This window comes from Poecile atricapillus, chromosome Z (assembly GCF_030490865.1).
Source record: "Poecile atricapillus isolate bPoeAtr1 chromosome Z, bPoeAtr1.hap1, whole genome shotgun sequence".
Classification (NCBI taxonomy): Eukaryota; Metazoa; Chordata; class Aves; order Passeriformes; family Paridae; genus Poecile; species Poecile atricapillus.
In genome coordinates, this window is record NC_081289.1 from 22665581 (window position 1) to 22688891 (window position 23311).

Consider the following 23311-nt stretch of genomic DNA (forward strand, 5'->3'; position numbering starts at 1 on the left):
CAGCTATAAAACAAAGTGCTCTAGCAAAGCTGGCCAGGGAGAAACATTAATACAAGGTAGCCTGAAAACATGGGAATTAGAACTTGAAAACAATGGAACTGAGAATCAACTATAAACAAGGTGGTTGCACTGGCAAACTCTGACCACATATTTGCAGTGCAACTTGCCCTTCTTAAAGAGGGCAAGTTTGGTCTAAATTGAATTCCTGTTGTAGATTTGATCAGGAAAAAATTTATCTCAAGGTGCTTACTACTGATGAACTGACAATTTTTTCAGGACATTTGCAGTTTTGAGAACATCCATGTTTAAGAGATACTGTTAAAAAGAAAATACTCAGAAGATGCTAATTAGCACTGTATTTTTTTTTCTATAAAATCCTAGAATATCCTGAGTTGGAAGGGACCCACAAGAAAGTCTAGCTCTTATACGTGCATAAACTGAGATCCAAGCCTTTGTAAGCAAATCTTTTGTTAGAATGAAATCATGGATGCATTATGTTTTTGTGTGGATACTTACATAAAAAAGGATTTTGAAAAGTATACATTATTGTGCAAATAAGGGCTGTTCCCTAATGCCAGAAATAATGTGTTTTAAAGATCCTTTCCATAGACTTGCATACCAGCCTGACAGACAGATTGTTTGGATTTTAAGCACTCAGACTAGCAAAAATGTCCAAAAGGGGAAAATTAGTGGCATTTCAGAATTGGATAATCCCATCAATCAACCTGTTTTCCCAGCTGGGTAAATTTTTTCTGTTGGTTTAGGGGAAAGAATAACAAAATCCTTCTTCTCTACATCTTCTGAAATACTTACAGAAGTTCACATCCATACATCTCCCAGTCTTCCTCTGGGGAGAAGGAGGAGATGACGTAGACAGGGCGTGTGATGACAGACACCAAGAGTTTGCTGATGCAGGGAACGCATCACTCCTTTCTCTTCATGTTAAGTGTTCACTTAATTAACTTGCTTAGGTGACTGCATTTTACCAGTTATTTTCAGTAATAAGGTGAAATGCTCTGTTTGTGTAAAACAAGTAAAGTTGAAACTGAAGAGTGTCTTCCCATTTGTAGTAGGAGGCAACTACAATAGAGCTGCCAAGAGAGGGGCTGACTCATTACAATCTGAGACACCACATAGAGGAACACATCACATTTCTGTTGTCTTAAGTCCCCTGAAAGTGCTACTAATTCCAGCCTTGGATGGGTGTGCTGGAAGTTTCTTGCCTTATTGAACTAAATGCAGCCCTTAGTTTGTGCACACAGGGTGCTTGGCTTGTGTGTGCTACACTGAACTTGTAGGAGGAGTGAGAGCACTCACAAGCGACATCACCTTTCTGTCATCCTTAATACCACTGCAGGTCTCTGAACCAGCCTCATATCTTCTCCTTGTGGCCAGGACAATGGCTTGGTGTTAAGACATCTCCAGGGGATTTTTGCCTCCCAGCTGCCTCTTCTAGTATCTGAGGACGTGACTCGGTTTCTGTGTTCATCACTACTGCTTCCTCCAAGGTAAACTGCATATTAAAAACACACTCATAGATGCTTCAAAATGTGCCAAGCCTGTGGTCAGTGTGGGTTGCTGGGATTTTTTTTTTCTCTTTGCTTGTTTTTATATTAGAAAACCACATGGGGCCTTAAGGAACATGTATTTCACCATTGCTTTCAGAGCACCCTTTCCTCCTTCTTAACTCTGCCATTAAAATTTTGTTTTGCACTGATGCTTGGTGCTGAAAACTTGGCCTGAGGGTTTATTTTTCGATGTGTGAATTTCTGAAAATGGGCCATCAAAAAGATGCCTTTGAACCTTTCAAAACCCGTGGTTTTGAACCTTTTTGAGATTCCTTTTTTCTGAAGAAAAGTGCACACATTTGCACTGCCTGTCTGCTGTAGGGATGGTGAAGAAATTGTGTGGCCATACCTATGTGCCCATTAACCCTGTCCTGTTAAATTTTGAGCTGATTGTTCAGGTTCAGGCAATCTGTCGGGAAGGTATAGACAAAGATCTGGAAAATACTGACTTTCTGCAATTGACTTGAAAATAGATGGCCAGTCAGAGGAGGGAGATCTTACGCCCTGTCATGAGGTAGACATCAGTGAGCCCATGTAGGGGTTCCTCCCTAGGGCAAAAATCCATAGAAGACTGGATGTTACTGTCTCTGCTGCTTATGGAGCTGCTTTGTTTTAATGTGTACTTCTTGGGAAACCTGTAAGAGAATTGTGATGTCTTTTCCCCCCCCACTTCTCTGAACAGACTGCAAGATCAGGCAGCAGGACTTTATATATGGTCCTTTTGTAGCAGGCAATTATCAGTCATATGCACGTGTGATTCTCGTTCTGGTGTTTCTATGACACCCCTAAAACATCTTTCTGGGACTGCAAGCAAATTTGTTGTAGCAGTAGTATCTATCTATCTATCTATCTATCTATCTATCTATCTATCTATCTATCTATCTATCTATCGTTTTTGCATTGTAGCCAGATGTATCCATTAGATTTCAGCTTCCCAGTCATTCGAGGATGGAAGAGTAGCCAAGACATCAAGGTTTTGAACTGTTTTACTCTTCTGTGTGGAAGACAGGTTCGGGTTAACAGAAAGCCAAATTCTTTTTGGTAAATGACACAAATGTTGAATGAAAATGATTGCTTGAAGAGTTTGTAAACTTATCTTTCACGTTTCTCAGTGCTGCTGATATTACTTGGGGAAAGTGAATCTGTAGCCCTTCTCAACTCAATGGGTCTTCAGTTTCACCATCATGTTTCTTCTAAGAAGAGAAAGACTCAAACTAATCAATAAAGATTTGCTTAAAATAGTGAACTGGATGTTATTGGTAGCAGATGTAGGGTTTGCAGCCTGGTCCTGTGGTTACACCGATGTTTCCCTCGGCGAATGAGGGATGTCCCAAAGCTCCCGTGAAAGGCGTGAGCCAGGGAGCATCTCCACTGCCCGGGGGGCTCTGGGCTGCGGCTGGGGGTCGTTCGGAGTCCTGCAGGCTTGAGCCTGGGCTGAGCCGTATCTCCGGAGAGCAGCTGCAGCCCGTCCGGCCGAGGGGCCAGCCCGTGAGGCGGGGTGTGGCTCTGCCTGGGGACGAGCAGGGGGTGCCGTGAGGGGCCGGCATCGGGGCCGGGGCCGGGCGGCGGCGCTCGGGGCCGGCGGTTTCCCGGGCGATGGGTGGGGAGAGGAGGAGGAGGAGGAGGAAGAGGAGGAGGAGGAGGGGTCCCCGCGGCTTTATCTCCCACCCGGCTCCGCCCGCCGCCGGCTGTCTCCGGTGACCGCAGCGCACCGGCGGGCGCAGCGCGGCCAGGGCAGCGCCCATGGGCTGCGGCAACTCCACGGCCGGCGGTGCGGGCGGGCGAGGTAGGGCGGCGGGCCGGGCCGGGCCGGGCCGGGCGGGGCGAGCATCCTCAGCGTGCTGGGCAGCCCTGCGGGGCGGGGGGCGGCGGCGGCACCGCACCTGGCGGGGATACAGCCCCCGGCTCGGGGCATGCCCGCCCGAGCCGCGGGAATCGCTGCCCGCCCTCTTGCCAGAGATCTGCCTTTCCCTCGGCTGATCCGCTTGCTCGGGGGAGAGAGGGTGATGTGGCCTGCCGCGGGCACCCGCGGCTTTCTGGTGCCCGGTTGTGGCTAGAATCACCGCTCCGGGCTGCCCGAGGCACGGTGAGCCCAGGCCGGGGGCTGGACGTAAGAATCCCGCCGGGGGTGTCGGCTCCATCCTCTGCGCTTCCCTATAAGGCCACGAATGCCACTTCTGAAATGAATTTGTGCCACATCTTCTCCTTCTGCTTCTTGGAGAAGTTGGAGGATATTCCGTGATTGAGGTTTCATGCATGTTAATTAATGTCTACTGCTGGCTGGTGCGTCCAGCTGGCTCCTTATTTGTTCATTGCTATTTTCAAAAGAGATAAGATCTGGGAAGATGGTGCTGTTGTGCTCTTTCTCCCCCCTGCCCCCACAGAATAGGAAAGTACATGGGAACTGATAAGTGGACCTTCACCCTGTAATTATAATATGAGCATTTCTCAATCATTTTTCATCCTAGCTGCACTTGGCAAACATTGCCACCTGTTCCAGTACCTTTATCAAGTCTTTCAGATGCACTTGAGAGCTTTCAGCTCTTGAAAATACACAGCAAAATAATGGTTGGACCACTTAGAATTACTGGGTCCCCCTCTCTTACTGTTCTGGCTTGATTTCACCAGGGCTTCAGTGTTGCCTTGGGTGGTGCTAGTCCTGACTTGGTCCTGCCTGTGGGTGTGAGTGATGCTGCCTTTGCTAGGGTGTATATGTGTGTGTATGCTCGTGGGGTGTCTTGTTGGTTTACCTGTTCAACTCTGCACTTCTCACTTGGAAGAGAATGTGATTCTGCCACTTCTTGCTTGGTTTCTATTAAATTATTATGAGTTAGGTTTTAGGTACTACGTCTGTCTACAGAGGCTTCTCTCATCCATAAAGGATGCGCTGTGTGAATTGGCTTGAACATTCAGTTCAGCTTATTAGAGCTGTCCTGTTTGCACACATGAATTCTTTCCCTTTAGTTGATTCCCACATTGCTGCGACTGGAAGTTTTTTCTGCATATGACCAGTCTAGCTTCATACCTCTGGGGTGATTCTTGTTCACATCCCATTTCTGTTTGCTGGGTAAAAGCTTCAGAGAACCAGTGCAAGCTTCAGAGAAGTTCAGACAAGAATGTTGAGTAAATTATTAGTCCATTTGTGGTAGTTTCTAAGTTAATGTTGATCTGAGTGCCCTGTGGAACTTGTACTGGGGTACAAATGGGTAAATGTCAAGTAGACTAACTCTGGCAGGAGTATTATTTTGAACTCAAAGTTTGTTTAAATGTGTCCCATTGCATTAGAGGTAGTTGTCTTCAACAGGTTTTGGCTTGTAGATACATAAAATATTTTCACTGAAGGTCCGACCCCTTTGATAGTTAAACTTATATGTTATACCTAAAATATTTGAACTTGCATGTTTTGGTAAACTTTTGCATGCTCTTTAGAAATATTCCACAGATCTCTAAGGGCTTAGTGCAGGTAAAAACCAACAATGCCACATAAAACACATCATTAGTATAATGGAATTATTACTGTTGCATTGATAGACCTCTCCAAATCCAATGCAGCTCTGAAAGGTCCAGTTCTCTTCTCACTTTCACCACTGTCAGTCAGGAATTACTCTCTGCAGTCTATGGTCTTAAAATAACAAACAGCTGGTAATAAAAGTAAGACGTCAGATGTCTACTATTTATTTACTTCACTTAACATTCCTTACAAAGTGTGTCTAATAAAAATAAAATTATTTTATAAAGGGGAAGGAGAAGACTTGCCATTTTTATTCTGGATCCTCAAGCTTTTAAGGAAAATGCAACTCACAATTTTACATAAAGATGTGAGGAAAAAGATGTAAATACAAATGAATTTTGTGGCATGCACAGCATGACTACATCTTTAATGCTAAAGTTATGACTATTCTGTAATCAGGAAAGCTAGAGGTACATAACATGTAATTAACCTGTAACACTCTCTGTCATATCATATGACTAAGTATAATATTGTAGTAGACTTCACGGAACACATTAAATGTGTTACACCAATCCCCATTTTCTTACTCTTGTAAAATTTCTATTGTAGTATAATTTGATTTTTCCAAAGCAGATGTATATATGGTGATAGCTCAGCTAATGATATTATCTTCTGTTGCATGGCTGGAATGACATCAGAGCTTTCAACTCTACGGTCTGTGAGATCTAAACTAATAGACATGATCTAGAATAACATTTCAGTCTGTGGTGCAGTAGTCCAGAACACCAATATAACTCACAGCATTCAAATATTCTTTCCAGGGTATCAGACAGTGGCAAAAAGCTCTTCAATTGAGAAATGGCAACTTCAGTTATCCAAGTAAACTGATGTATATACATCCTTCATAAACTACCTAGCTGTTTCATGTATTAACTATGGATTATAGTTATTTTTTATTTCTCAAGTTGGTGTTTTCCTTATGTTTTGTTGTCTCATTTTACATATCCTTCTTTGATGTTATTTCCTGGAGCTTTAGAAGCACAAAAAATAGCCCCTATTTTTTTTGTGTGTGTGTCTTTTAAAAAGATGCTCTTAAACATTAATTTACATTTTTTTTTTTTCTGAGTTAAGGCATTTCCCTTCATTCTGTTGATTCTTCACTAAAAATTTTAAACTGCCTCTTCCTTTCTGTATCTATTGTAGTAGCAATGACAGCACCTTAAATTATGGTACTCTTTGGAGAGTCTATCACTCTTGCCTTAATTTAAATATATAGAGAAGCTGTTAGTCTGCAGAAAGCTTCATATACAGTCAAGTTTTGATGAAGGAGAACTTTCACACCAAGTTTTAACAGATCTATTAACTTCAAGTTTGGTGCAATGCCCAGGAAGTCATCGTGCTATTCTGTTGACTGGGTCAAATCTGTGTACAGAGCTCCCACCTGATGAGCCGAAGAAATAATCAATGTTAGACAAGTTGATAATATGCTATCCTCAGTTACAATGGGGTATAAATAGAATAAATTCACTGATGTTAGAAAACACTTCCTTATTGCTGACTGTAGGAGCACAACAAAAAGAAGCCTGCAGTAGTAAACTCATTCTTAAGAGCTGGATGCACATGTGTGTAATTTGGAGGGGTTTTATTTGCTTTTTGTAAAAATTTGATATGCAAGAAAATGTCACAGGGCATTTTTCATTAAAAAATATTAAGAAAATGTTTCATAATCTGCTCAAAAGTCAGGTCCTGGCTTTTTTTTTGTATCCATTTTATTCATGTGAGTGGTTGCCTCTCATGCTTTTTATGTTTTTCTGAAGCTTTTGCCTCTCACCTTCACTCATGATGCATTTCTCAGCACAGAGGAATATCCTCTGTGGATATCGATGTCTCTCAACCATCTTTCGCATTAGGCCTGCATTCACTGAAGTCCTGCGGTGTTGCCAAGAGAAGCTGCTGTTGTTCTAAAAGAGCAAAAACCCCCTCTCACCTAATGGAAGATGCTTTGGGATAAATTCTTCTTTTTGACTTGTGACTGTTTAAATGCTGTGGGGTTTTTTTTGAGGGATCACAGCTCCAGTCTAGACAGAATGCTTTTCTTCTGTAATCACTGGGGCTCAGAGCAATGTGTGGCTGAGTGGGCCTGTAAGGCTGTACACTTTCTTCTGCAGCTCTAAAATGCCAAAATGCACCCATGGTCCTACTGTGTAAATGGTTTGAGAAGAGAAGTCATTCAGGACAATTCAGTATAAAATTTCCTATTTTTTATGGATGTGGCTTCGTAGCTACTCTTCAATCTCTTGCTGAGGTTAGGATTGAAAAACCAAGCGAACAAGAGCCTATCGAGACAAGGCTTGTAGAGTCAAGTGCTGTTTTTTTTTTTAGGGCAAGCTTTTACAGTGGGGAAAAAATGGACAAGCTTTATATATGTGAGCCTTTTCTCAAGTCATTTATGGAAACCATCATATCTATGAGAGCACTAAGCCTAGCTGCTATGGAATGAGCTGTAGAGTGTTTGTGGATTGGTAGTAAACAAGATTCTTTGGCTGAACTTCTGGCAGATGGAACTTGAGTAGCAATAAAATTGTGTTGCTCGCTAAACATGCAAGAGTTAGACAAATATGCCAGTGAAGTAACAGGGTGAGGGTGAATGGATTGGACTTTACAAATAAACACATCTGTATGAACCAAGATGTTTTTGGTTTCTTGAGAAACAATATCTATGTGTAAGAAATGTTAAGTCTCTCTAATGAAGAAAACCTTTGAAGTTTTCACCCAGAGATTTTTTTTTATAGCACACCTAGCTAAGATGATGTTCATTTGTAAGCTCAGAACTCTTGCAGGAAGAAAACTCCTTTGTTAACTGGAAACACTCTCAGATTTATTGTCAGGTACCTTAGTGGTACTTGAGTGAATTTGAACCGAACACTTGTTTCACTTTTGCTAGGGAAAATGAGAAGTAACCCCACTGAAATTAATGGAATCCCATCAATGAAAGTGAGAATAAACTGGTTTGCTGTGCTTATAAAAAAGTAGAAAACAATGTATTTCTTTTTTATATGTATTTTTAAATTTATTATAAAAGTAAAACTGATCACTTAAAAAGTGAATTTGTTTTTATCATACTCAGTTCTCAAAGTTTGTGTGAAATGCATTTCAAAACACTGCAGTGATTTTTCAGCAGTGGTAACCTTGCTAATATTCCAAGAAAGCAAGTGCTGCCATGTGTGAACGTTAGTGGCATATTTCCAAACACAGGACTGTATAGCTCTACACAAAGCCAGGCTGATGGGTCTGAGTGACATCTCCCATCTCCAGAGTGAGAATGTATTTGTACCACAATGCACTGAAGACAGGCACGGCACTGAACGTGGATATGGCACTGAGGTGCACCTGGTGATTGGAAAGTGAGTATCACCTCTGGGGAGTGTAGCAGTACTGTAGGCACACAGTTCTTCTCATTTGGCTTGAGGTTTCAGTTTGTGTATTAAACACTGTATTTTTGCTGCACTTTCTGCAAGGAAGACATTTTTCAGGTGGGCATCCAAGGTGCTTAGACTCAGAAAAGTCTTGGCAAAGGCCTCAGAAAGGACCATGAACCTTTTTAGAGATACTGATTTTGACTGCAGAGAGTTTAGACTAAAAATAAGTAAGTCATGGCCCTCGTGCAGAACAGGGACAGCAAAGGAATAGTTTCTTCTGGAAAAAAATTAAAAATCCTTCTAGCTCCAGCTAGGCTTTTCAAAACACGTGTTGTCTGAAGTATTGCTGATGCCTGAGCTCTGTCTAGGTCTACAAGGGGGTGCCCTGAAGGCTCATTGCTGAGCTGACTCTGGATAAACGAGCCTTGGTAGCAGAAAATGTCTCCCTGCATTGGCAGAGATTGAGCTCGCACAGCAATGCCAACCTTCCACCTTGAATTAATTTGAGTGTTTACATGTAGTGCTTCATACGTGTGCCTGCAAAGCCAAAAAGTCTCAGAAGGCTGCCTGGTGGAGTAAAGTTTTAAAGCAAGGGCCTGGGCTTATTGTGACTAGAGATACTCCCTCCAACTTAATTAAGGCTTTCTGCTGGTATGTGTAGCCATACTGAGATTTTGCTGACTCTGGAAGCAAGACTAACAGAAGAAATGTGTACAGTCTTATACGAGTCTAGTCTGTGTTGTTGCTGGGAAAAGGAGGGATAGTCAGATCATAGGAAATGGGAATGACAGTATGTTCAGGAATTATCTGTAAAGGGTGATGTTTTCTGCCATTCAAGCAATCTATTCAGGTAGACAGAGCTGGAAAGCCTTGCAGGTCTATTTCTTCCTCTTGTTTAAAACAAGAATTCAAAAGGCATATTCTTACACATCAAAGGGAGATGAAAGGTATTTTCTACTCATGTATATTTTTCAGCAGCAGAAGAAATAATTTTTTTCCCAAAAATTAAGTACCATGAGAGGAAAAAAACCACAACTTACCTCCAAACTAAAAAATCTCTGGGATTGGCAACTTCGGTTTCCTCAGAGTGAGGTCAGATCACCTTTTCCAGCTAAGTATTAAGAGGAAATGAGAAGTGAAAGGTTTTTCTAATGTCTGCCCTAACTTCTATAATTAATAGAAGGGATAATTTACTGGCTACTCAGCTGAATTATATACTAGCAAGAGCAACATAACATTAGTAACTTGGGAGGAACAAGAAAGAGTTTATACTTGGGTAAATGTCTCCCAGCAGGAAACATCTGAGTCACCAAAACAGAAAAGTCAGTCTCTTACACCAGGCAGCCAGGTGGAAGCTTTTGTCTCTTTGTTTCTTGTTAAATAGCAAGATGAGTTAAGGGGTGGCTGATCTCATTAGCTGTCTGGGGCTTTGGAGGTGTTGTGTCCCAATGTTTAAATTAGTCCTGTCTAGTTGTTCTTTAAAACTTTGTTTATCTGGCAGGAAAAATGAGGCAGCATTTTACACGCATGATGCCAGCTCTACAACTGCATCAAATGGCAGAATAATAGGGCATTTGGGAGTAACTGCCTGGTTATTTGTGCCAACTTTGTGGCAGAAAAACCCACCAGAGGACTGAGCAAACGGGAGCATATAAAATTCAGAAAAATTATATTTTTCTTATGTTGCTCCCATTTTGAGTGACTGCACCTGGGCACTGGTCCACAGCAGCATCATTTTCACACACGGCGAGTCTGGCCCAGGTGTGATAGATTTAAGGGATAGTATGGATAATCATTAAGGATAAACTGAACAATCATGAGAAATATGTTCTCTTACAGTAGCAAATTTTGTTGCTATTTCTGTGTTGTTTTGCCATTACCTGGTAAACATATTTTGATTTTTTTTTTTCCTAGGTGCTACAGGGACTACTAAAGATGTGTAAGTACTTATTCTACTCAACTCCTTTAAATATATAACCCTGGACATATTTTCAGTCCTAGTAGCCTTATACTAGATTTAGTCATGCATGATTCATCTGGCTCCTAACATATAATCAACACAACCAGATGTTTACTGTCTTTAGTGACAGCTTTCATCTCCACAAAACAATTCCTTGTCTTGTTTACTTTTCTACAGATTTCTTTGCTTGTTATTTCTCTAACAGAAATTTCTTTTCTCTGCTTCTGTTGAGACAGTTGTCTAGTAGAGGTGGTTATGTAACTTCAGACTGCTTTTCCCCGTCATGTGCCACTGCACCTTTTTCCAAAGGCCATTTAATTTTATGAAGCCATCACATAAATTTCCACCAGGCCCAGTGAGAGGTTTAGAAAACCACTGAGAAAAAATCCCCCTCTTTTCATGAGACCCACTAACCCATCCAACTTCCTTTTCAAAGTACCCACCTTCTCTAAGTATTCTCTGCATTAAAGATAGTATCTATTAGGTTGGCATTGGGTAAGCAGAGGGCAGCCCTACCCATCCTGTTTTTCTCTAAATGTGCAAGGTCTTTTTTAGAGCTGTTCTTATTTGCTGATACAGGAACAGCTTTATTAAGCCATAAATGTATTTTTCTATCAAAGAAAACCATAAAGAACTCCTCCTGAGGTCTTGCCTTCTCCTATTTCATGTAATTGGCATTTGCCACTAGAGTTTGTGACCGAGGGACCTGGGAAAGATTGTTATGTTATGCAATAGGAACATTCTGCTGTTTTATTTACTTCGCTTAGAATAACTACTCTAATTAGATGGAGGAATCCTGGTGTAGAAATGAGGGCAGTCGAGTCAGATAAACAAGTGGAGGGAAGAGCTTAACAACAGGCTTGTTCTTGCTATTACAGAGCACAGCTGAGAACTAACAACAGGTGTCACTTGGCTGATCAGCTCTGTTGCCACAGATACTCTTGAGATCCGTGTTACCTCTGTAGTCTGTTTTCTGGGCTTGCAGTGCCAGACAATAAATAAATTACAGAAGGCAACCTTGTAAGGAACCTCCTCTTGATGCAGCCTGCAGCATCACTGCCCTCACTACTTCTGTATTTACAAACCCACTGGTTTAATTTGTACCAGAGTCTTTTTTATTGTTCAATTTAGATGATTTAAGGACTGGCTTAGAACTGCATCTTTCTCTTTGCTCATCAGTAGTTTTAAATTTCAAAATCACATGTAAAGTTAAATTATGAATACTGTAGGCATGTTCCTGTGCTTAAAGGTATGGGCATGTGTAGAACTGTGTTTATGTGTGTAAGCATTTAAAGAGTCAGGCTGCAGGAGTTAAAATGGGAGCATCCTACTTACTAGTGTGAGTTCATCTGTTTCAAAATAGTATTGAGATAACTCAGAAAAAAATTAATTACTAGTGCAGTCTTCAACAAAGTGAAAGGGTCAGTCCTGGAGCTATTACTCATTCAGATTAAGGATAGTGGAGCCAGCCAAACAACCCATATGAGTAATAGCACGGTTAAACCTTCTCATCAGATGTTCAAAACACACATGTACTAACGAGGAATGGCAGTGATGACCCAAAAGCCCTAATTAGGCATTCTAATACTTAACAGAAGATTTTTATAAAGGAAATAAACTATCAGAAAAATTATTTTCATTTAATATAAATGAACAAAGCAGATTTATTATTAACTAGTATTATAGATCCACAAAAGCTTTTTACACCTTTTTGCTTTCATCAGCTAAAACTTCTCTTTAAATAACCTTGTTTTCTTTTGGCTGTCAGATTTCAGTCATATCAGTTCTGATACAGAAAAGCATTTAGGTGTGTCAATCCTTACATGTTTTTTAATACCAACTCTGGTTAATCTGGTTTCTCATTTCTTGACTGTGACTGATTGCCAAAGCACCATGTCTCCTGGAGTGAGAAGTCAGATGGAAGGGTAGAGGGCTGGGTCCTGCTCTGACCCTCCTGGGTGACTGCAGGGAAGCTGCTTTGCCCTCTGGGCCTGGAGTTTCTCCACCAATAAGATAGGGATGGTGATATGATCTTCCTCTGCATAGGGCTCTTCCTCTCTGAGGGCTATGTGGTGACGAGAAGGACACATGCTCTGAGAACCTGTCTGCCCTCTGTGCTCCAACCCAGAATCTGTCAGCCAGCTTCAGCCCATGCTCCTGCCCCACTAATAAAGAAACATTCATCACTGCTAATTGGAACAGCTTAGCTGTAGGAGAAGTAAAGGTTATGCTAGAAAGTAATGCAATGCCTGCAGTATTCAGTGCACAGCTAAGTGTGGGGGAGGATTAGTTACAGTAGGAAGGAAAGGACACAGCAGTTCAAGCCTGTTTCAAAATATTGAGAGGAGATGCATTAAGTACAAATGAAAGGCTCTTGTTCCCAAGAAACACCAAGAATCTCAGGAGTAGTTGTCTGTCACTTGTTCAAAGTTCAATGAATCATTTCTGGTGGGACTACTGAGCACAGCTAGAAGGAGTCTCTATAATGCTCAGCACAAACAGAACCATAAAAGCTGAGGTAAGAAAAATGTGGATGGAATGAATTAGTGTGAATGCCTGTCATCTGACATTTAAAATACGTGATGAATGGTAGCTTCTTTTACCGTCAAATGGACATAGGACTGATGGATGTAAAAGATGACAAATGAACAAAGTGTGACAGGAAGGTTCTTGGGACAGACAAATCCTTACCAAAAGAAACCCTTATTCAGCTGAAAATAGTGTTATGTGGTTTTATTATGTGTTTTTTCTGCTAAATCTGCCTATTGGCTCTAGGACTCTGCCCATGCTACCTGCTGGAAACTGTGCTCCTGGTTCCTCTGCAGATGTCAACAGCATCTGAGGCAGTGACACAGCAGCCTTGGTCAGCACAAAGCACCTTGGACTGCTAAGTTCTTTTTGCTGTCTATTCCTGGTGCAGAACAGCTTATCCAAGCTTGCTGTCCCTGGAGGACTGCTGGACTCCTGTGTCCATTGTGAGCCCGAGACATGTGGCAATGGGAGCACTGCTGAAACCAAAGGGGCTTCTCCCCAATCTTGTTGCTCTTGTAGCTTTGTTCCCCAGAGCCACCTGGGTTCACCCAGCCTGGGCACAGAAGCAGCACCTGCCTCAGTGGCTCAACAGACACTGAACATGCAAAATTAGTGGGCACCTTTCAAAAGGGGGTCTTGAGCCATTGTCTGTGAAGGCAACAGGTGTGTGAATATGTGTAGTAAACAAACTGGGGCAGCATTCCTTCCTGACCCCCCAGAAAGGTGTGTAAAATGGATTATTCCTTAAATGCCATCACCCAAGTTTTTCGTTCTTTTCCCTCTCACACTCCTGTGTTTCTCCTATCTTTGCTCACTCCCTCTTTTCTGGCAGGGCTACAATAGTTTGCCCCCAGCCCAAGAGCTGTCGTCTGTACAATCCCAGATTATTTTTGCTGTCATGCATTTGAAGGAAAAGGCATTGCAAAATTACTACTTTGATTTATAGCTAGGAAAGGAAGAAAGCAAAATGTTTTAAAACCCACTTGTCTGCTTAATCATAGACCTGGATAATTTGTTTTGGTGAGAGAATTACAGTAATGGTCTGTGATGCCATATTACAAAACATTTCTGGAACAGAAGAAAATGGCCCTGTTTCCTATTAGAGAATTTTTCTTTTTTTTTTAGAAAAAAAAATTGACATTAATTTCCTGTTGGACAATATTGATTATTATTCTTACAACCCCATTTCAGAGGTCTCAAGCTGTGCATGAAGTTGTCAGTGCTTTTAAAGGACTCTTTTCTCTGGACAACGATTAATCTGGGTTACAGAAAATGTTCCCAATTGTACGAGAAAATCAATCCTGTGACACATTTGGTTGGTTCAACAGAAATGTCTGTTTGTGATCTTTTGGGACCCAAAGTCCCTTTCTTAAAGTAGATTTATTTATTTATTTGTTTTCTAAAAATACATCCTCATTTCCACCCACTGATATACACAGGCTTTCCATTTTCTTCAGGAGAAACTGGCCCACATTAAGACAGAGCACCTTCCCAGTCCTCAAGAAAAAATATCTCTGCATTGGCTGGCTGTGAGGACTGTAAGATGACTTGGGTGACTATGCAGGGTCACGGGAGATGGGAAATGCCCTCTGAAATGGCTCTAGTTCCTCCAGGAGGGGATGGCAGGAGGGCCAGGGAATGGGGATTTTATTGATCAGTCTTTCTTGAGTGGTGAGATGTAGACAAAGACAGCCAACGAGGAGTGCTATGCCCTGCATAAATATAATTTAGAAAAATTGTAGAATAATAAGATTTACTGCAAGTCTCTACTATTAAAAGGACCCGTGTACCCTTATTCACTTGGTGATGCAGAAAGGACAGTTGGTAATGTTCTGCCCCTTAGAAAGAAGGTAGATGTCAGAAAATTTCCAAGTCGTAGCAGTATTTTTAAGGCATGTGCTCCCCTCCCAGGAGGTTTAAGGACATTTTCTTGCACTTAAGACTGCATCTTGCTATGAGCCCTCTGCTCTTCAGGCCAAAATCCCATCGACTTCAGGGTCCTGGAAGGGCATAGAGCCCCAAGGATTAAACAGTAGGCCCATCAACCTCTTAGAAAAAATACATAAATAGGTTGCAGATCAAGCTAAAGTGCAGCTGCTGCCCCATCCATACCCAGCCATGGAAATAGAGCTCAAAATCCAAACATTTAATCAAAGGTGGGTGAGTGATTTGTCTGAAGACTGATGTCAAGACACAGACTGAGACTGCAGCACAGGCATTGCACACTGAAGAAGTAAGAATAAATTCCTTACATTTTTTGAATCACATTTGCCTTCACATGAGAGTGCTGGTTACTTTACCTTACTTTACCTCCTGCTCCAGTTCAGCTGGACAGTATAGAAGGGAGGACTCAAACCTTAGTGACTCTCTCTTGATGTACAGACTGACCTGTGGTTTTACCCTAAAGTTAAAGGAGAAGTAATTGCCCATTTTTATGGGATTAATAATAGCATTTGGTTTGCAAACAATTTAATTCAGGAATTGCAGTGCTTCACTTTATAGAAAGGCACTGTAACAGCTTCTGGCAGAGCTGCTGTGAAAGTTTCTCCCTCTTCATCCTCACTCACATGCCAGCACAGACACCCAGTCCCTTTTGTTCCTCTTTTGGGGGAATAGCAGTCCAGATTTGTTCCTGTTACATGCAGAGTTTTAATATTCCTTTTATGTGGGGAGTAGTGTGGGGACTCACTCAGGAAGAATGTTAATTTACCTGTTTCTGCTCCCAAATCTAATTTCAGATCTCACTGGTGGGGGTCATAAAAAGTAAGCAGCATCTTTTCTCAATCCTTTATTTCTTCTGTACATTATATTGGAAAATTCTCCCTTTTTTTATACCTTTGTGAGTACTTTGTTGAATAGTGGATGTCCTGAATTAAACTGGGGTCAGTAATAGTTTTTCCCTTGCTTCTGAATTTACCCAGATGGTCATGGAGCACTTGAAAGAAACAATCTGCTAACATGCTTTGTATCTTTTGATGTTGCAGAGCAGAAGAATCCATATCAGATGATGACAAAAGGAGGTAGGTGCTCTGCTCAGCCAGGGCTAGCTTTATTTGCAACGGGCTGCAGTGAGTTCTGCCCCCAGTTACACGTCCTCCCTTCCCTCCTCCTAACTCCCACCAACACCAGTAAAGCAGAGGAGAAACGAAAAGAGAGGAGGAAATCTCACACAGAGTCGAGTATCGATGAGTCCACCCAGTCTGTTACTGAGCTGGGGAGGTGGAAACTTTGTGGCAGAAAGAGCACATTTTCTCATAGCTGTAGGTGGTGTGCTCGATAAGGGCTGCTGGCCTCTGCCTTCACACCAACACCGCCACAGAAGGTGCCTTTAGCACTTGGGGGAGACCTCTGCTGGGCTGGAAGTTGAAGGAAGTATGAGTCTATCATCAAGCAAATTAAAAATTGGCTCAGAACCCCAGGAGCTGGAGGAGGTGTGATCAATTCAGTAGCTAACAGGGCAGAGAAGTGTAAAGGGAGCCTCTGCAAGTAACTCCAGGTGCAGTAGAGGCTTTAAGGACCCAGTTATCTACCTCCCTTCATATGTCCCTGCTTTTCATACAGACTCTTTGAAGCCAGAAAGTATACTCTGCATGTCCATGAAGGGGAGAGGGTCGGGCTGTGAAACTACCTAGGACACTTGTGCTCCTTTCTACTACGAGTTTTTTCCAAGTGTGACCCTAAGCAGAGGCAGGCTGGTTGCATTTATTAATGAGGTCCAAGTGCTGTTTAATTGGTGCTTCAGGTGTGGTGCTTTGGTGGTGCCAGTGTCAAACAGTGTCAGATTAGCTCTGTCCTCTGCTGGATATACTCAGAAGAAGCTGGGTGAATGGAGTTTGTTTTCACAGGACAGTGAGGATCTGGTGATAAATATCAGGAACTTGAGTGAAAAAAATAGCTCCTTTCATGGGGAGAAGTGTCCCAACTGAGCTCTGACATGCCTGTAATTGTTTCTCCACCAGGAACTATGGTGGGGTGTACGTGGGCCTGCCGGCGGACGCGGCTGCCATGGCTCCCAGTCAGACAAAAGCTGCACCCAAAGGTACCGGCAGGTTGTGGATTGTGTTTCTCCTGCTTTCTGGGGATCATTTTATCTAGGATGTATGCCCTTTAAAAATCAATTATCATTTCAGACAGACTGGCTGGTCTTGAAGCCTCTTATGGCTGTGGGGCTATTTATACTTGTCAAAGGGATTGTTCCCATTTATTTAAAATTTAACACGCTTTTGCAGAAGGATCCTAGAGCAGATGCTGACAGTGTAGGTACATGGTCTTCTGAACAGCTTCTCCACACTCTGAGTGCTCTGTGAATTGAAAGAAAACAAACCCCTGTTAGGACTAAGAGACTGTGATAGATGGCACTTGCAGAGCCCTGGTGCTCTTTTTAGTTTTGAAGGTATTTACTTGCATTGTGGTGAATTCCAGTAATAACAGTTAGTAAGTGCTTGCTTTCAGGTTTATTTCTGTTCTTACATGAAACCCAGCAGAAACTGTTTCTTTTCCATGTTATATTTTTGAGCAGTGGGAGAAAGCATTAGATTTATAGCTATTTAATTGACAAGTCATAAACATATAATTATGAAATAATGTAATATTCTTTTGATTTAACAAAAAAATTGCTGCTGTCACATATGCACAGCACAGAGTTTAGTCACTGACTGATGCTTCCAAAATTTGCTGCAAAACAAAATGAAAAACAGTAACACTATTAACCAAAATAAAAGTAGCTGGTTTTGGAACAGTACTAACTTAGTTGCATAGGGTTTTTTTAAACAAATATTTTAACCATCTTTGTCTTTTCTTTTCTAATTAAGATTAGAAGGAAATAAAGACATCAAGATGCAAACAGCCCGAGGTACAGTATGTTTTGATTAACATTATGTGCTTGGCATGTATTTGTTGAACAAGATAGCAATGCTCCCTGTGATGCTCTAAGTTGGTCTGGGACCCACCAAGTTACATCTCCAGCTGCATCATAACTTCAAAAGGCTGGACCAGGGACCACTTCTCAATGGCTGCAGATATAAATTAGACAGTAGTAATTCTCAATTGAGAATTGAGAAGCAAGGAAACTGTATTACTTCATTTGGGAGCAAATAAAAATCAAATGTCCTTTGTGATACTCAGGCCTCCCATGAGAGATGAGGTACATCAGCAGTGCTTAGATCAGCATCTGCAGAGACGAATATTTTTCCAGGAAGGAGGATTTTGCATTTAGAAAACTTCTCCTTTTTTGGAAGGACCTTGAGGACCATGGTGTGTCACCCACTAAGTAATGTATTGGAGCTTTCCCCTTGCTATGAGAGTATCTGTGGGGGCTTCATTTTCCACCAGCTAAAATAGGACATTGAAGATTTATGGACTCTATTCCTGAGTGAAGAGTTTTGGCTAACTAAGTTAAAAAAAATTTCTTTCGAAGTTCATGTCTGCAGAAAAAATAAAAACAAACAAAGTTTCCGTTCAGTACTTGAACTAAATAAACCTTGACAAATTTTGATAGGGAACTGTTTTGATGTTTAGCCAGTGGGGAACTGAAAATTATTAAGCTGCCAAGAATTTCCATAAGAAGCAGAGCCCTTTCCTAATTTAGGCGAAGAGTCAGACACAGTTTTGACTGGTCCCAATGCTGGATGCAGGCCTTGTAGAGCAGAGCACATAAAATAAATGTCTTGATTATATGAGTGGTTAAAGCCCCAGAACTTTTCTAGGAGCAGTCTTAAACAGGGAGAACTTCAGGTGGTCTTTCCAGCTAATTTCAGTAACCTGGCTGAGATGTCTAAGCTAGAAACACCATCACCCTTGACCAGGCCAAGGCTCAAGCTCCATCTTGAGGTTGCAGCTTTCCATCTGTGGTTTATGAACAGAGTCTGAGTCACTTAGGTCCTTGTCAAGGTGCTTTAGTTGAATGCCTGGGGCTGGATAGAATCAATCACTTGACATTTTTTTGCTATTTAAAATGGCTGAAAGTGTGCTTTGCCTTCATTCATGAAAGATCAGAGCTTAGCTGCTGACTCAAATCTTACACAGACGAGCAGCTTCAAATCTACAAAGGGTGCTCTGAGCTCCACAAGTTTATGTGCGTGTGTGTCTCCAGTTCATGGACTACAAATCTCTCAGCTTCTAGTGATGACCTAGTTCTCTGGTTTAGGTACAGAATGTTCCTGTATTGCTTTTCCACTATTGCTTTACCAGTCTACCTAATTTTTTTTATTTTTTTTTTTTAAACAGTCTACTGAGACCAGTTGCCAGTGCTTTGGAGAGCGCTGTCTTTGTGCTGAAGATTTTGATATTTACACAGCCTTCTGGAGAGCAAGAGAGATCAGAGCACCAAAAAATCCAAACTGTTGCAAGTTCCAACTACGGGTAAAGCTTAAAGTACAGTGTTGAATCAGTTTCCTATGATAGTTGCATTATGGAAACCTCCTGCTGTTCTCCAGTGAAAGATGAAATTAGTGAACTCATGGTGGATGTTTCTGCACATGAGCTAACTTTGATGATCTGCAATTTATTTCTCTGTGGCCATATTGCAGATTCCATCAGCTATCAGCTATGCTTCATATAATTTCTCCAACAACTTTTGATAGATTTTATATAGAAAACCATCACTACTGTCCACTCAATAGTTTCTATGGTAGGTTCCTGTAAATTAATTGTCAATTTACCTAAGAGTAATATATTTGACAAGTTTTCATCTTCTTGGGAATATTGCAAATTTTAATATTTTTGCTGAGAAATCTTAAGAATAGGATGAAACGAGCATAAGACCGTAAGGGTCTTTATAATTATTACTGTCCCTTTTATACCATGAGATAAATATTAGTGTTTAACTTTCACCTTTTAAAAAGATATTGCTCAAGGAAATTGATTCAAATAAGAATTATATACTTCATTGTGTTCCTTGCATGTCTGTTTATATTTTTATTTAGCTATATCTCTTTTATAAAGTATTACATGTAAAAAAAATACTAACAAAATGAACAGTGATGTGTTCCATTCTATGTAACAATAATATGTCCTTGAATAAGGATGAAGTGATAGTATTTTAAGAGATAGTGGGACTAAATTCCAGTCCTGCATCCTCCTGACCTGTAGAGGATTTTTGATCACTTATTAGAGTTTTTGTATCTCATCTGTAAGCATCTCCAGTATGGCAAATTGAAACAGAATGAGTGTTATTACAACTTTAGCAAATTGTTGAAGTTTTAAAATTCATTAAGTTAACAGCAATTGTAAGTTTCACATAGAATATAAAACAGATTGTACATTTACAGATGGCTGAATGAGTATTTAAATTATTAAAGCCTTTTGCATAATTCTTTAGTCAAGCTCTTTTCAATGGGACTTGATATGCCATACACTTTAAATAATCAAATAAACAACAACAACAACAAAAATGCACCATGTTAATATATTACTGTACATTAATGACCAATTTTAAAATTAAAAGAAACAAAGCAAGCCAGAAAATTTGGACATGAAGAAATAAGCCGCTATGAACCATGAAATTCCTGCCCTTTTCACTGATACCTATTGCACCAATGAACTACCATTGACTATGATTTCCAGTAACTTGCAGTTTTCACTTTTAAATAGTGGTAGTTTAATGTGAGGCTTGCAAAAAGAGATATTTAAAAGTATTCCTTGCTTGTCCTCTTTTTTTTGTGACATTATTTATTGCTATTCTCTAGAAATCTGCTACTTGGGTTATCAACGATTTCAGGCTTCCAGCTCCTGAAGACAAACATGCATCTCATTCTTGACCATCGACCGCAAACCGAGATGAAATAAGCTTGAAGATTAAGATGTGGTGTTAAAATATCTCTCAGTATGAATGAAAGTCTGTAGATTATATCTGCAGTCTTGCTCTTGCAAGCCAAGCTGGTGACAACTCAAGTAGAACTGGGTGATAAAAACATGCAGGCTTTTCTCCTACCTGCTTACCATACATGAGGGTATAGTTGCCACTTCACATGTTCCACAAATGGCCAAAATGGTTTGCATAGCACAAGTTTATTTAGTACAAAGCAATTAGGCCCATGCCTGACCTGGTCACAATTGTCTTTCCCAAAGTGGAAAAAGCACCAGTCGTCCTAGGCTACATGAGCATTCAGCTTGTGCTAAAAATGCCAAGAGCAGATGCCAGTAATTAACCTGGTTGTTTATCTGCTTCTATCCTTCAGTTGCTTGGAAGAATCATCAAAAAGGTGGACAGGGCTAAACTCAAACATTACCTGTTCTGCTACTGACATCTGAAGCCCTGTGTGTGGGCAGAGGGAGCAAAGAGGTGATTGCTGACGAACAGCTCCTCGCAGCTGGTGGTGGGACAGTTGCAAAGGGTACTTTCCTTGGTTTACATCACTGCTTGTTTTTCCTGTACAGAGCTACAGAGAAGCTTGAAGCAATTTGCAGAATTGGTCTTTTAATATTTCACCCTCTGAATGTGTGGGAGGTACAGTGGTTTCTTAATATTTTTGTTCCTCTGTGTCTTTTAATCTCAAAAGTTTACGGACCAACTGACAAATGTGCAGCATCATGGACTGCAGCCTCTAAAATAAACATACATTAATTTATGCTATGTGGGCCTGTACCCATCAAACTAAAGAGCTAGGGCCATGCCCTTGTCTTTAATTTGCAGACTCTTGTCTTTTGTTTTCCCAAGGATCCATGAATCTAGAAACTGTGTGACAGCATACTATATTCTGTCCCGGCCAAATTCCACTTAGGGCACTGATTTTCTGCTCATGAAAATTCCTCTGTGGTGAGCAGCCTTTGTGAATAAAAGCAAATGTCATTTCATGGAGAAATGAGTGTATCTGCTCTTTCAAAACTTACAGTCTATGGATATTTCTGTTAGGAGGAGGAACAGAAAAGAAACCCTATATGCCAGCTGCCAGCTGTGCATGTGATGGCATCCTTGGAGGCACTCAAATGATGTTTCAATGGGAAAACTGAGAACAGAACACAAGCAGTCATTGAATGGCAGTTATTATTAAGGAATAGACTTTGGTTTTGTCAAAACATCTTGAATTACCATTTGTGAAAAATAAACATTTAAATGTTGGGGCTGTAATACCATTTTCCTTGCAGTGGTTACTGTTTCTCCAGCCAGAGATGCGGAGCCAGTGAAAATAATTCAGCAAAGAGTGGATTTGGGCTTTATAATCTCAGAATCTCTGATCCGAGAATCTTAGGCAGCCCAAAAATATTATGCTTGGATTTGTGAATTTTGAAAAATTCTGGAGTAGGAGTACGAAAGCATAAAATTGAAACTACGGTTTGTGACCAGCTGAAAAGCACTCAAAATATCTTGTATTGCAAATTTTCGTCTCATACAAACTATTTCACCTCAAGGACATCTTCTCTTTTGAATTATGCTAATGAGATGGTGCATTTGTTTTGCTTTCTTCTTAATGCAGGACCTGGAGCTTTGTTGTAAGGGTCCAACTTCTCAGTTTCTGCGTAGTCCAGACAGAAATACTGCCTGTCTTTTATGTGCCATACACATCCTAGTGTAGTTCAGACGACACGACAACTCTAAATCTCTGTGTTGCTCAAGGGTTAAATCTTGTCAGTAAGAGAGTTGCAGAAGACCTGGTAAAAGCCAGTGTAATCTCAGTTAGAACTTCATTCACTAGAAATTAAATCCTTTCCTAGCAGAGTCCACACAAGGCTGAAGCTGCAGAAAATCATAAAGGTGGAATTTGTCTCTAATGAACACAAAGTACTAATTTACTTGTTTTCATCCTGCCTGTCTGGCAGAGGAGACTCTGCTGTATGGGACTACGGTTGAAATGGCATCACCATTCCCTGTCACCCACACAAGTCTAGCAATTCTCAATAATCATGCTTCCCAGGCACTTGGTGAGTCACTGCTGATCTGTTTTCTGCAAAGTAGACCTCTGTTTGGTTCCCATGGTGATCAGAAGTGACAATTATTGCAGGCTGCTACTACAGTTTCTCAGTTGTGTGTGCCCACTAAAAGAAGCTCTTACCTGGCTATAGTCCCTGGGTGTTTTGCAGTACATCATCGTTGCTTCCTATTGACAGCAATTTAAACACTTCAGGTGAATTGGCTTTGTGGAGAACAGGCTGAAGGAGGGGGATTTGGGGAGTATTTTTGTTTTGCAATGTATTTAGAACAAGATGAAGAAAATAACTCTGTCAACTTTCCATAGAATGATGGTGTTCCAGTATTGCAGAAAATCTTTTGAGGCTGGGCTAAATGATTCAGCCCTTGTTTTAAAGACCACCAAGCACAGAACTCAGGTTTATCATAATAGGAGCTATTTTTCCTGATCTGACAATTTTTGCTGTAACTCCAGCCTTTTCAATCACTGAAGTATTTCCCAGACAGGAGAAATCTGTCACTTCTATTGTGGGACCT

The 23311-nt window shown here is 41.0% G+C and overlaps 1 protein-coding gene across 4 annotated transcripts; it reads left to right on the forward strand.

Annotated features, from left to right (window-relative positions):
• The first annotated feature begins 3197 nt into the window (after window positions 1–3197).
• On the forward strand, window positions 3198–23311 carry LOC131573798 (overexpressed in colon carcinoma 1 protein homolog). 4 transcript variants are annotated; one of them, XR_009276260.1, is made up of 7 exons: window positions 3198–3354; window positions 10353–10377; window positions 15915–15950; window positions 16890–16969; window positions 17747–17782; window positions 19156–19290; window positions 21108–23311. XR_009276260.1 is itself a non-coding variant. In XM_058828065.1 (6 exons), the coding sequence occupies exons 1-6, from the start codon at window positions 3312–3314 to the stop codon at window positions 19161–19163; spliced, it is 228 nt and encodes a 75-aa protein (XP_058684048.1). In that variant the 5' UTR covers window positions 3198–3311; the 3' UTR covers window positions 19164–20599. The 4 variants fall into 4 exon arrangements, 2 of the variants coding, with proteins under 2 accessions (XP_058684048.1, XP_058684049.1); XR_009276259.1 differs by lacking the exon at window positions 21108–23311 and adding an exon at window positions 20616–21101; XM_058828065.1 differs by lacking the exon at window positions 21108–23311 and having other exon boundaries at window positions 19156–20599.